The sequence below is a fragment of the Onychomys torridus genome, chromosome 8, assembly GCF_903995425.1.
Source record: "Onychomys torridus chromosome 8, mOncTor1.1, whole genome shotgun sequence".
NCBI classification, from domain to species: Eukaryota; Metazoa; Chordata; class Mammalia; order Rodentia; family Cricetidae; genus Onychomys; species Onychomys torridus.
The window spans coordinates 94,234,135-94,247,838 of NC_050450.1; the positions used below are offsets into that span (position 1 = coordinate 94,234,135).

The following is a 13,704-nucleotide window of genomic DNA, read 5'->3' on the forward strand; positions in this document are numbered from 1 at the left end:
TTCATCCTTATTTACTCCCTCACAGCAAAACTCACTCTCCTACATTTAGGGATACTTAGATGAGCAGACCCGCAGTGAAGACACTTCATCCTCTCTTCTCCCTCTCTGTCACACTGACACACACAGACACAAACATTCACAGATACATGTGTGTCTGCAGACACAAGTGGTTCACATACATACAGTTGTGTACAAACACATGAACTCAGGCTCACAAGCAGGTGCACAACCACACAGATGTACAGGGACACACACAAGTGTCCGAATCCAAAGACCCCGAGCAGGATCCTCACTCCCTCTTCCGAATCTGATCTCTGTTCTCTGAGTCAGCAGAACCTGGTCCTGGTGAGCAGAGCTAAAGAAAATGGCTTTCAGCTGGGTGGTGGTGGTGCACGTCTTTAATCCCAGCACTTAGGAGGCAGAGGTAGGCGGATCTCTGTGAGTTCAAGGCCAGCCTCGTCCACAGAGTGAGTTCCAGGACAGGCACCAAAACTACACAGAGAAACCCTGTCTTGAAAAACGAAAAGAAAGAGAAGAAAGCAAACGGCTTTCCTTCCCAGGCAGCAGGAAGACTGAAGCCAAACCTGGTGGGCCTTCTTGATGGCATGCCCTAGCCCCAGCATCAATACCTCTCCCATGAGCTTGGCTCTAACATTCTCAGGGGCACTTTGAGGAAGCAGGAGAGACAAGGAGCAGGGAAGAGATGGGCAGAGATTAGACAAGAAGGAGGAGAGGTCTCAGCCCTGGGGGTCAGAGGAAGGCAGAGAGAGGAAAGAGGGAGCGAACAGATTCTTCTTAGAGAGTATCAAACCTGACCGCAGCCAGACCTGGGGGCTCAGGCCCAAGTGCATTAACGCAGCTGGCAGGACCCAGCCTGTATGACCCATCCATGCATCCTAGAGAAAGGTAATTCCCGAGGGGAGTCCTTCCTTGGTTCTTCCCCCAGGGGCCAGCCAGGGGAGCTGTCCACCGGCCTGGATATGACTGGGTGAAAGGTTTCAGAAGTCATGCTTCCAGCGTGACACATCCGGATCCAGTGGCCAATTGGCTCTGTGCAGCAATTTCTGTACCAGAACTATTTCTTTTTTACAGGGCACTCCTGAGCTGGCAGGGGGGAAGCTGCGTCCCAGTCACAGAGATGGGAGCGCTGGCCAAGCCCTGGGGTCAGGTGTAGGTTTTTGAGGTTAAGACTTGTCTTTGTTCTGGCTAGAGCTGGGGGACTTGGGCCCGTAAGAGTAGTGTCAGCAAGGCAGCCAATCCCTCCATGATGTGCCTGCTCTTCCCCAAGTAGGGAACAGCATTCTACTGTCCTGGCCAAGAGAATGTCTGTCACAGCAATGTAAAGATGAAATTGGGAGGCAGTGGCTTCGGCCCCACCTGAGCCCTGGCACAATTCCCATTTCCCTCAGCCCAGGCGTCAAGCCCTGAGTAGCCCCTGCCTCCAAGTCCCACCCTCCAGCTCTGTACACAGCTCTCTCATGGGAGCTTCAGGCCTGTGTCAGTGCTCAGCTGGCCACCTTGATACTACTCTCTATACAAGAGACTCTTTGACCCCTGGCCGCACAGTCTGCCCCTGTGGTGCTGATGGTGGTGGTGGTGATGGTGGTGGTGGTGCTGATGGTGGTAGTGGTGCTGATGATGGTGATGGTGCTGATGATGGTAGTGATACTGATGGTGGTGGTGCTGATGGTGGTAGTGGTGCTGATGGTGGTAATGATACTGATGATGGCAGTGGTGCTGATGGAGGAGGAGGAGGAGTCTGGGCAGTGTCCAAGGGGCTGGTGGGTATGAGCTCCATGGTGGGTCCAGCATCCCCTGTAGAGTCCTTCTCCTCCTCCCCCTGGCTCTGCACACCATTGTCCTCATTCTCAGGGCCGTACATCTTGTTCATGGTGTTGGCAATCAAGCCTTCCTTCTCGGGGGCTCCGTCTCCATTGCCGTCCTGGCTGTGGCGGTACATGTAGGAGGCCTGCTTCACAGAGCGCTGCAGCAGGTGGCGGCGGTATGCCCTCTGGATTTTGATAGCACACACCTCCTCCTGCTTCCTCTTGAGGGTGGTGGTGATGGGCTCATAGGAGACCTTGGAGGGGTTGGCTGCCATAAACTTCTCCTCCATGGTCTGCTTGAGGGCATCCATCTCCCCAGAGTCACCCAGTACCTCTTTAGTCAGGGCAAAGAGGATATCCAGGCAGTGGATCTTGTCCCCCGGCACCATGGGCAGGTCTAATGTGATAAGCTTGATCTTGTTGGGTTTGGCGATTTTCAGTGGCTCCTGCAGGGTGTCCACAAAGTCAGAGAGGCGGCTGTAGTCGATGAACTGAGTGGCATCCGGGTCGAACTTCTCCCAGGTCTCGTAGAACATCTCAAAGTCATCCTCACTGAGGGGCTCGCTGCTCTCCTCAGTGGCCACATTGAAATTCTCTAGGATGATGGCAATGTACATGTTGACTACGATGAGGAAGGAGATGATGATGTAGCTACAGAAGAAACAGATGCCAATGGATGGGTTGCCACAGTCACCCTTGAAGCTGGTGCCTGGGTTCTCCAGTGTCGGGTCGCAATCTGGGGGCCCACTATTGAGGATGGGGTTCAGAAGCCCATCCCAGCCAGCTGATGTGGTAATCTCAAAGAGGCAGATGATACTGTTGCCAAATGTCTCAAAGTTAAACATGTCATCGATGCCCGACTCTTTCTTGACATAGGCGAAGTTGGACATGCCGAAGATGGAGTAGATGAACATGACCAGAAAGAGGAGGAGGCCGATGTTAAAGAGGGCAGGCAGTGACATCATGAGGGCAAACAGCAGCGTCCGGATGCCCTTGGCCCCACGGATCAGACGCAAGACTCGCCCAATCCGTGCCAAGCGGATCACACGGAACAGTGTGGGTGACACGAAGTATTTCTGTATCAAGTCAGAAAGCGCAAGGCCTACAGAGAGAAACAGAGACTGGGTTAGGCACTGGGGACATGGAGGGCTGGGGGGCCTGGCCCTGTGTACTATGGCTTCTCCTAGAGCTCTTGGGGGCCCCAGGTTACTTTGTCCTGACAGTTGAAGGTGGGATATATTAAAATTGATGGGGCCCATCCTTAAATCTGCTTGCAGATACCACAGGCAAGAGAGAGTAGGGAGGAGAGAATAGCTGTGTGGCTTGTTCTCATCTGTAAAATGGGAGTGAAATGAAACCACCATGCAAGAGTGAGGCCAGGCCCGTTAAGTGCACAGTAAATGCCTGGCATGCAGTAAATACTCAATAAACAGTACCTACTTACGGTCGTGGTTGTAGGTATCTGTTCTCCTCTCAATGTATAAAGATTCCGCAACCCTTTTCTTATTTGTGTATATGTTTACATGTATGTACATACTTATTTGTACGCGTGCATATGTGTGTGTGCATGCACACAAGCCAGAGAAAAACCACATGTATCATTTTTCCTCAGATACCACCCACCTTGTTTGTTGAAAGAGGGTCCCTCACTGGCCCTGAGGCCCAATGATTAGGCTAGGCTGGCTGGCCAGGGAGCCCCAGGGTCCCAACTGTCTCCACTACCTCAGTGCTGAGATCACAAGGGTGTGCCACCACGCCTGGCTTCTTTACATGGGTCCTGAGGATCAGACCCAGATCCTGTGCCTTCGCAGCAAGCTCTTGATTGACGAACTACCCCTTCAGCCCTCTCTCCTCCTTTTGGCTCAGCATGTGGCCACCCAAGTACACACCTGCTGGCTTCATGTGTGCACAGATGACAGGTGGCCTGTGAGCCATGCACTCCTTTGTGCATTAAAGGTGAAAGAATGGCAGACACATGTGTGTGTTTGTATAGGTGTGTGCGTGTTCCAGGTCTATGTGCATGAGGGAAGGCTTCCCTGAATGACTCATTTTGGTGTGGCCCTGCCAGCTCACCCACGATGGATAAGATGACCACCACAAAGTCGAAGATATTCCAGCCGATGGTGAAGTAGTATTGGCGCAGAGCAAACATCTTGAGCACACACTCCCCTGTGAAGATGATGATGAAGACCATGTTGATGTTGTAGAGGATGTCCACCTTGAGCTGGCTCTGGTCATCCGTCTCCACCATCATGGTAACCATGTTAAGGCAGATGAGGATCATGATGGAGATGTCAAACACCTGCTTTGTCACGAAGTCGTACACCATGCCCTGGATCTTGTTCTGCAGTGGGATGGAACGTACACATGTGGGACATGGAGTCGGGGGACACGATCAAGACCCAGACAGGATGGGTATGAGCGGGAGGTGCAGGACGGTTCAACAGAGGCCTGGGGAGGGGGAGGAGGAGGGGGAGAGGGAGAAAGTAGGTGCAAAGCATGCCACAGGAGGGAAGGGTCTGGAAACACATCATTCTCTGTGTTGGGGGTGCGTCTGTGTTCGTCGGTCCCCCACTTTAGGACCCTTCCTCCGTACACAGTTCCTAAGTCATCTCTACCCTTCTTCCCAAGTCATCGTTTGTTGGGGTGTATGCACATCTACTTCTGGCTCCTTGTTGGGGCCCTTGTCTCATAGGCCAGAGGTCTCACTTGAGAAGGTGGGTGGGTGCTGGGAAGTTGTGTGGGGCTAGGTGAGGGGTAATCAGTAGCAGGAGCCTAGAGACACCTGCTGTGTTTGTGAGCAGAGCCTTTGTGAGGTTGAGTCCTTGGAGGTGGAGCAGAGCAAAGGCTGCATGGACATCTGCTGTCCCCTCAAGCAGCAGCCTGGTACAGGCCACTGGATGAGGGGCCCAGAGCCTGATACCTGAGGTCGGGGAATGGGCTTCTGGGGCTTCTTGGAGCCAAGCTTCTTCATGGCGTTGTAGTATTTCTTCTGCTCCTCTGTCATGAAGATATCTTTTCCTCCAAAGTATAGTAGGGCAGAGACAATGAGACTGAGGCGGGTCCCTTTCCCTGCTCCCAGGACCCCCACCTCAAGCACTACCTTGAAGGTGGACTTTACCCCTTGAGAAGCATCCAGTGGGAAGGCAGAGGCTCTAGAGGGGCTAGAGGTGGAGGGTGGGGAAGGGAGAAACTGGTTCTGAAGAAGGGTGGGTGAGTAAAAGAAGGAGGGAGTGAGAGGGTTTCAGGCCCATTTCCCAGTTTCAAGGTAAGTCCCATTAATACTTCACCAGTGGGTCTTTAGCTTGTATCTACTTAATTTATTGTTATTGAGATAGGGTCTCTCTTTGTAGCATAGGCTGGCCTCAAATACACTATGTAGCCCAGGCTGGCCTACAACTCGTGAACTTATTGCCCCAGACCACTTAGTGCTGAAACTCAGGTGTGTGTCGCCTTGTCTGGCTCTACGTCCAGCTCATTTTATAGATTGGGAAAACGAAACTCCAGGGGTCAAGTCACTGTTTGGTCCGCTAGAGGGGTTTCAATCCACGCTTGCTGCCCAGGTATCCAGGTCAATGACTGCTCAGGGCTGCTCAGGCAGCTGATGACTATAGGAAGAAATAAGTGAATGGGCGGGGGAGGGGCCCTCCGGGGAGGGCCAGATACTCATCTTCTTTTTCTGTTGGTTGAAGTTGTCAATGATGACACCGATGAAGAGATTGAGCGTGAAAAAGGAGCCAAAGATGATGAAGATGACGAAGTAAAGGTACATGTAGATGTTCACCTCATACTGCGGCTGCTCCTCCTTCTGCAGGGTGAGGTACATGCACCGGGTTTCTCTTTGTTCCCCAAAGTACTATGAGCGGCACTCCCCTCCTCCCCAGGCTGCTGGGCTACCAAAGAGCTAGCATGGCGAGGTGGAGGTGGGGTGGACGTGGGGATGGCAGAATGGGCCACTATCAGCTCCCCTCTAACTTAATTATCAACCCAGTGAGCCAACTCACCTCCCGGGAGTCCACGGCTGCATACATGATGTCCATCCAACCCTTGAAAGTGGCCTGAGAGATCATGGCAAGTCATGAGGGGAGGGGCTGTCCCATACACCACCATTCAATCTCCTTCCCTTCCCTAATCAAGACCTCTCCAAAGACCACCTGCCAGGACCTCACTGGGCAGCATCAAAGAGACTAGAGAGAGATAAACACCACCTCCAGGTCCCATGGCATTGCAGAAAGGGTTGGCCACCCCTAACATGGAATAGTGGATTCTGAGATGATGAGGGACAACTGGGCACTTCTCCCCAGTTCTGAGAAGGCTCAGTGGGTGTCACTCACCACCTGAAGGAGGGAGAGATAGCCCAGACCCACGTTGTCATAGTTGACCTTGACGTTCATCCAGCGGACCTGGCCCGTGTGCATGAGGCTTTCACACTCAGACTTGTTGTTGACCACAGAGATGTCGAATCTCTTATAGGTGGTGGTGTTGACACAGTAGTAGAACTTCCCAGCAAACAAGTTGACCCCCATGATGCTGAAGATGAGCCAGAAGATGAGGCACACAAGGAGCACATTCATGATGGAGGGGATGGCTCCCAGGAGAGCGTTCACCACCACCTAGGGGCCAGGGTGGTGGTGGGGGTTATTGCGGGAGCTATTCTTAGGCATCTCACTGGGGACTCCCAACCAGGGGACCAGGCAGAGCTGAGCACTGGCCAGTCCAAGTGGGAGAGGAGTCTGCTGGGGCATATGTGTACAGGGGTAAGGTGTAGGGGCAGGGAGCTAGCAGACTGGTCCTCTAGAAGGGCTCTCTGCTTGGCTGAAGCCATCAAGGCAGAATGAGGGTGCCAGGCTTCTCTGGAAGCTGCCAGGTCATGGGTCACAAGGCAGGAGATAAACACTGCTTTCTTAGCCTCGTAGGAAACTCAGCCCATGTGACCTGGCTTGGCTCACCGCATCAGTGAAAGACACAGAAAGGCATAAAAAAGAAGCCATCAAGGTCCGCAGAGCAATAGGATTCAGGGTCAGGTCCCTGTCCCTTACCAGCCCTGGCCATATAGGCTTACCAAACTGTTTTAGTCTTGGATGAATCTGAGAATTGTGCCCCCTGATGTTACCCTCCCACCCCTTTTTAATTGTTTTTGAGACAGGGTCTCATGTATCCTGGGCTGGATTTGAACTTGCTGTTTAGCTGAAGAAGCCCTTGAGATACTGCTCCTGCCTCCACCTCCTGAGTGCTGGGGTTAGAGGTGTGTGCCACCACATCTAATGTATGAGGTTCAGGGGATTGTCCCCAGGGCTTTGTGCATGCTAGGTGACCACTCTACCAACCGAGCCACACCCTAGCCTGATCAGTTCCCCTTTAAGTAAGAGCTTTCTCACGACCTCTAGTCAGAGTGGGTGGCAGGAGCTGAGGATGCTATATGTCTCTTCAAATCACTCAGTTGGCCATGAGCAGGTTATTTCTCTCAGCGGGCAGAGGTCCCCAGCACCAGGATTGGGGGCCCAGCCTTGGGCCAACATCTTACATGAACTGGGGAGGTCGGAGTGCTTAGGTTGAGCTTGCTACTGCCCTGGAATGAGATCTCATTCCCAGTAGATCTTCTGTCCCTGATGGAAGTCCCATCCAACTTGCCCAGACCCTGTGTTCACCTGTGACTTCTGCTCTCACAGACCTCTGGGGATCTTCACTAAAGTGCCCCTGAAGCCAAAGGCATGGTTCCACGCTCGAGAGGGGCAGGCTCAATACTGGAGCAGAAGTACTTGCTCACGTGTTCCTGTTATAGGGCCCTGGGGGGCCCCAATCTGAGGTGGGGAGACCCATAAACCCACAGGCCAACCTTCCTTCCTCTTGCCTCAAGCCTTCCGGGCCACTACAGCAGCCTCTGCTGCCCTCCAGTGGTGGCAGGGGTAAGTTAATGAGAACGGGGCTTCCTGAAGATGGGTCACAGCCAGTCCCTGGTTGACCGACATATTGTCATGTACCTTGTAACCCTGCCCCATGGTGGCTGCTCCCGCGCCCTGAGTCCTCCTCAGCATTCCCCATCCAATACTCACCCTCATACCCTCAAATCGAGACAGCGCCCTCAGGGGACGCAGGGCCCTCAGTGTGCGCAGGGATTTGATGGGCCCCAGCTCAGAGTAGCCCAGCCAGTTGGCCACCAGGCTGATGATGGAGACCTGTAGGAAATGTGTGTTCAGGAGGTGCAGGGTCCCTGGCTTTCCTCCAGCCAGGGACAAGAGGGGAACCTCAATTTCTGTTTGTCTCCTGTAGATCTAATCCCTGGCGGATGATCCTGTCTGGTGGGAAGAGTAGCCTGTGACCTCTAGTACCTCTCAATCATGTCACCTATGACAGTAAATGGGAAAGACAGTGCCCGTCTCGTATGGTCCTGTGTGCCTATCAAAGGACATATGAAATCCTGCCCTTGCACTGGCAGGGATCATAAAGCCCCAGGCCTGGGCTGTAGTATCTGGAAGCAAGAGGTCAGTCTATATATAGGGAACAGTGCTGACCGGGGGGGGGGGGGGGGGGGGGGGGCTGACTCTCTGCATGAATTTGGAGGGGTCCCATCTCCAAGAGCCTGGGCTCCCTGAAGGTCTTGACATCTGACTGTGTGACTAGACCCGGGGGACTCACGTCCACAATGAGGAAATCGAGCCAGCACCAGGCATTAGTGAAATACACCTTGAAGCCGTAGGCCACCCACTTAAGCAGCATCTCCAGGATGAAGATGTAGGTGAAGACCTTGTCTGCATACTCCAGGATGGTACGGATGGTCTTCCTCTGCTCAATGTAGATGTCCTCGAAGGCCTGGGGACACCAGTACAACCCACAATGGCCAGGGGCTCAGAAGTTGGGGCAGCAAGCTCTGTTCCCCCATCCTGCTTGCTGCTGCTGGTTCCCAGGGCTCTTCCTTGGGAGGTAGATTGGGACACCCCTGGGGAACTTCCAGCCCCCCGTCTATCACTGGAAGGGGCAAACTTCCTTGTAGGAAGGAGTCTCAGTTCTCAACCAGCTGCTGGAGGTCCACAGTGATGTATCTTCAGTCCTGTCTACCCTTAATTCCAAATTCCCAGGCCCACCTGCCTCCCCACTGGCTGAGGGGACAGAGACTATAAAACAAAGGACCCTGTCTTCTGCTTTGGAAACTGATGCTGGGCTGGGGAGGGACCACTGCTGTCCTGTAAGCAGGAGAGCTGGAGTTCAGAATCACAGAACCTATGTCAGGCTAAATAGAGGTGGCAGCTCCAGTACTCAGGAGACAGAGACGGGAGCAATCCCCGGAGCAAGATGGCCAGCCAGCCTAGCCTAGACAGTTAGTTCTGAGTTCAGTGAGAGACCCTGCCTCAATACAGAAAGTGGAGAACAGCAGAGAAAGATGGCTGCCACCTACCTCGGGGCCTCTACATGCATGCATACAAACACACACACAAGCACACACACACACACACACACACACACACACACACACACTTCTAAAAACATCTGTCAGAAATACAGATGAGCCTCTGGATTCTCTGGGTTTGGAAGAGTGCTGTCTGCATCCACCCTTGGTATAAAGGGAGCCTTAGGGAGCAAGCCCCTGCTTCTGTTCCCACCCTGCCCGCTGGGGGAAGGTGCCTACCAGGGCTCCGCTGCTGAGCAGGATCATGAAGACAATAAAGGTCTCAAACCAGTTGTGCTCAACAATCTTGAAACAGGCCCGGCGCAGTGTCCACCACATTTTCCCACGGCCCTGGGAGATGTCCACATAGAGGCAGGGGCAGCGTTGCACACAGGCTGGGAAGCAGGGTGGTACATGTCACTGGCCATTAGGTGTTTCAGGATGCACCTTTCCACCCCCAAGTGGCCCCAAGAACAGGGTCCCACCTCCTCCCCACACCTGGCTCCATCTGGTTCCCATGGGGGCTCAAGGACCCTCTCTACAGCCCATTCCATCCATGCGCCAACTGCTGCTAAAATGGACCCAGGAGGAAAGATGGTTCACAAGCAAGCTTAGGACAGCTGCTGCCCCATGCTCCCCCATCTTGCCTGGTCTAGGCTTCTCAGGCTCAGGTGTTGGCTTCCCAGGTAAGGCAAGTTGAGCGGCACCAGGGAAGAAAACCCTGTGTGTTTCTGTAGCCCTCCTCTGGCCCGGGTGTGGGGCTGGTCTGTAGGTGTGTCCTCACCCTCTGTGAAGCATTCCTCAGGTAGCTCCCCCTCGGGGTTCTCCTCAGCCTGCTCCTCCGGGTCCTCTTCAGGGGGCTTGTAGTCAGCTGTGCTGCAGACGGACGAGTTCCCATCGTGGAGAGGCTGTAGTGGCTTCTGTGGGGACCACAGGGCACGTCACTCCTGGGTCCCAAGAAGTCCCCGTATTACCCAATAGGTGGGGTAGTATGGGAGATCAGACAGAAAGGAGAAGAGAGAAGAGCAGGCTCCATTCATTCGTTAGTTCATTCATTCATTCACATAGTAAACCTTGCAAAACTATCACTATATTCTGGCGAAAGCACCCTAGTGACCAAGATGTCCTCAGTTCTGCCCTCATGGCACTTGAGACCTAGGAAATCACAGTGAAGTTGTGAGGAGGCCTCCTGAGGACAGAAGATGGGCTAAGGGATGCTTGGTGGGGGCTCAGCCCGGTGGGGTCCTAGGAAGTGTAGGGTCAGCAGAAGAAAAGAGGCCCGAAGGTGCTTTTGAAGGGGCAAGGGTAAGAAGCAGAGCCGAGAGAGATCTGGGCTGCCACAGCTGCAGAGAGCAGGCACATGGTGCCCCCAGAGTCCAAGCCTTCCCACCCGCAGGGTCTGTTTGGCTGAGAGATCCAGAGAGGATGGAAAAATTTTCCCCTGCCAAGGCTCCAGTGTGGCGCCAAGGGAATCTGATCACAGGGGGGGGAGGGGTGTGGGGGCTGGTGCTCTGGCCTAGCCAGGCCTCCTCCAACCTCCCGGTGTAATCCCAGGCCAGATTCTCAGGCTGGCCTCCATGCTTCAAGGAGATCCTTCATGGTGAAGTCTCTGAAGAGAAAGATGAATTGGGCAGCCCCTTCCGTGTGTGTGTGTGTGTGTGTGTGTGTGTGTGTGTGTGTGTGTGTGTGTGTGTTGTAGCTCTGTACCCAGTGCACTAGCCAGAAAACCAAGGGTGGGCAGGTCTTGTTGACAGTTGACAGAAAGGAAAACTGAGGCATGGAGCATCTGGCCAATCAGAGCATACACCCTGGCCCCATCCTCACATGTCAACTCTCACAATGGCCCTTGAGCTCTGCTTGCTCCTCAGACCTCTTGCCTTCCCAAAGTCATGGGCCTGCCACGCTCCAGCTAGCCCCTCCCGCACTGAGTTCCTAATACCGAGGTCGAGGCTGGTGCTATGTTTCCTGGCTTATTTATAGCACCATAGCACTCAAGCCCCCGCGAAGTCAACATGCCACCCCATACTGGTGTGTGCTGGGGCTGGGGATAAGGAGTCAAGAGCTTTTAGGGCAAAGTTCATTAGTGCCCCCACCAGGGTGGGGTGGGTATCATCCTTTGCTTCCATCTCGGTAATCTTTTTCCTATTAGGGCTGCAGGAAGTGTGAGGAGTTCAGTCAGCTCCCCAAGGTAGCCCCGACAGGGTCCCAGACTTTGAGGGTGACCACCACCTGTGTCTCAGTAACCTCCTAAACCCTCAAAGGGAGGGTCAGGAGGAGTGAGCTATCTTAGGCCAGCAGGGCTGAGTGGATCAGGACTCTGACTTATCCTTGTTTCCAAACTCCTTTTGGGTTCTCTTGCTGTCCTCAGATCACTGGCCTGGACCTGGTACCAGGTCCAGGAAGTTTGGAACAGCCCCAGAGGAATTCTATGCAGAGATAAGTGATTGTGCCACTTTCAGCCTGCAGGGGGCTTTGGAGCTATAGATCAGACCTGAACATATGCAGGGCAAAGACTTGGCAGGGCCTTTAAGCCCAGGGGGTTATTTCAGAGAGGCCTGTTGGAGCTGGGCATGGTGGTGCAGCCTTTAATCCCAGCACTCAGGAAGCAGGGGCAGAGCCCTGTGAGTTCCGGGCCAGCCTGGTCTACAGAGTGAGTTCCAGGACAGCCAGACCTGTTACACAGAGAAATTCTGCCTCAAAAAAACCAAAAGGGGGGGGGGGGGGGAGATCCCTCTTGGGTCCACAGTGGTGGAGCTGAAGTGCCACAGATAGGGGCATCTGTCCAGAATGCTTTCTGCTGGCAGACAGGGCCCAGGTAGAGTTTTGGCCTGGCCAGTTGGAGCAATCCTGGTGTCTGCCCTAACACTCACAGAGAGCTGGCTGTGTGTGAACCAACACAACACAATGCCACAGGGCAGGAACCTTTCACCGATGAAGAAACTCAGGGTCAGAAAGGTTTTACGACTTGTCTAAAGTTAAGCAAAATTTTAAAGCTGGGTCTTACTGGCCCCCGTCCCCGGCAGCCAGACCCTCAATGGGATCACCTTGATGTCTTCAGGCTCCGAGAAGGTGTCAGTCTCCTCCTCTGTGGGCATCTCCAGGTCGGACTCCTCCGAGGCAATGGGCACCTGAATGGTGAGGTAGGGGTTGTTGATGAAGTTGAGGTGATCCAGCTCGATGCTGGAGCGGGGGCCGTCAGTCAGGCCCACGTGGTTCAGGATATGATTGTCCTTCAGGTCCTTGTTTTCATCTTCTGGTGGCGGTTCCTTCTTCTCGTCCTCGGGAGCACTTTCTCCAGTCTCCCCAGCACCCCCGGGCTCACCCAGGCTAAGCATGATGTCCTTGGGGCTCAGGATCTTGCCATGCAACAGCCCCAGGAGGAAGGCTTTGGCAAAGCCAATGCCCCACTTGATGCGCCCGATGGCAATCTGCAGGTTGTTCATCTCGCCATCTTCATCTGATGCTGCCAAGCTGTCGGCACTGAAGGAACTCAGCAGGAGAGCCAGGAACAGATTCAGGACCTGAAAAGCAAGGGCAGAGGGTCTCAGGCCAGCCAGGGTCGGAGGGATACCACCTTCACCCCTAATGGGATCCTCAGGACTATACACCAGAACTGCCTCATGTTGGACACTTAAGAGAATGCCATCTTCCAGGTGCGGCCGTACACACCTTTAATCCCAGCACTCAGGAGGCAGAGGCAGCAGATGTGAGTCTGAGGCAGCCTGGTCTACAGAGCGAGTTCCAGGACAGCCAGGACTACGTAGAGAGACACTGTCTCAAAAATAAACACATAAATAAACAAATATAAAAGGATGTCATCTACTGGGGAAGATGGTACTCATGATTGCCAGCGGAGGGCTCCTAGTATCAGTCCCACCCTACAGATATGGAAACTGAGGTTCACGTCTGTCATGGGACCCTGCTGCCCAAGGCAGTGACAGGGTTTGGGGTGGTGTGCTGGATGACAGAGGCTCTGCTTTCACTGTTGCCCAGGTCCAAGCTTCTAAACTTTTAGGAATCCCTTTTTTCCTTACTGTTGTTTTGTTCATTTGTTTTATGAGATGGGTTTCTGTGTGTAGCCCTGGTTACCCTAGAACTCGCTCTGTAGACCAGACTGGCCTCGAACTCATAGAGATCCACCTGCATCTATCTGTCTTCTGAGTGCTGGGATTAAAGGCGTGCACCACCAGCATTCCACTGCTGACTAGGTCTTTAAAGGCCATAGTGAACCCATCCACTCCCTCCATTTTATTTTCCAGGGGACAATGACTATATTCCTGCCTCCTGGCCTCAGAGAGCCCGCAGCCTAGTAGAAACAGGGCTTTGATCAGACAAATCCCATACCATGGATATAGGTGGCAACAGAGACTAGGAAATAAGTTTTGGAACCATGCCACCCAGCTCTACACTTCAGTTTATTAGGCTATCCTATGCTTTAGTTTAATGTAAAATGAAGATAATTCCAGCACATTGTGATTGCTAAACAAACAAACA

General features: G+C 53.5%; 1 protein-coding gene across 2 annotated transcripts in view; it reads right to left on the reverse strand.

Moving 5' to 3' along the window:
• Nucleotides 1–538: 538 nt before the first annotated feature.
• Nucleotides 539–13,704, reverse strand: part of Scn4a (sodium voltage-gated channel alpha subunit 4) — a 28,673-nt gene continuing 15,507 nt past the window's right edge. Inside the window, exons 14-25 of one of the 2 annotated variants that reach the window (XM_036198133.1) lie at nt 12,255–12,731; nt 9,995–10,130; nt 9,451–9,605; nt 8,463–8,636; nt 7,880–8,002; nt 6,161–6,439; nt 5,831–5,884; nt 5,497–5,634; nt 4,750–4,854; nt 3,900–4,170; nt 1,759–2,928; nt 539–1,614 (exon numbers count right to left, since the gene is read on the reverse strand). In XM_036198133.1, the coding sequence (XP_036054026.1) occupies nt 1,532–1,614; nt 1,759–2,928; nt 3,900–4,170; nt 4,750–4,854; nt 5,497–5,634; nt 5,831–5,884; nt 6,161–6,439; nt 7,880–8,002; nt 8,463–8,636; nt 9,451–9,605; nt 9,995–10,130; nt 12,255–12,731 (3,165 nt within the window). In that variant the 3' untranslated portion in view covers nt 539–1,531. Of the gene's footprint in view, nt 1,615–1,738; nt 2,929–3,899; nt 4,171–4,749; nt 4,855–5,496; nt 5,635–5,830; nt 5,885–6,160; nt 6,440–7,879; nt 8,003–8,462; nt 8,637–9,450; nt 9,606–9,994; nt 10,131–12,254; nt 12,732–13,704 lie in introns of both variants that reach the window. The other variant, XM_036198135.1, reaches the window with a different exon arrangement.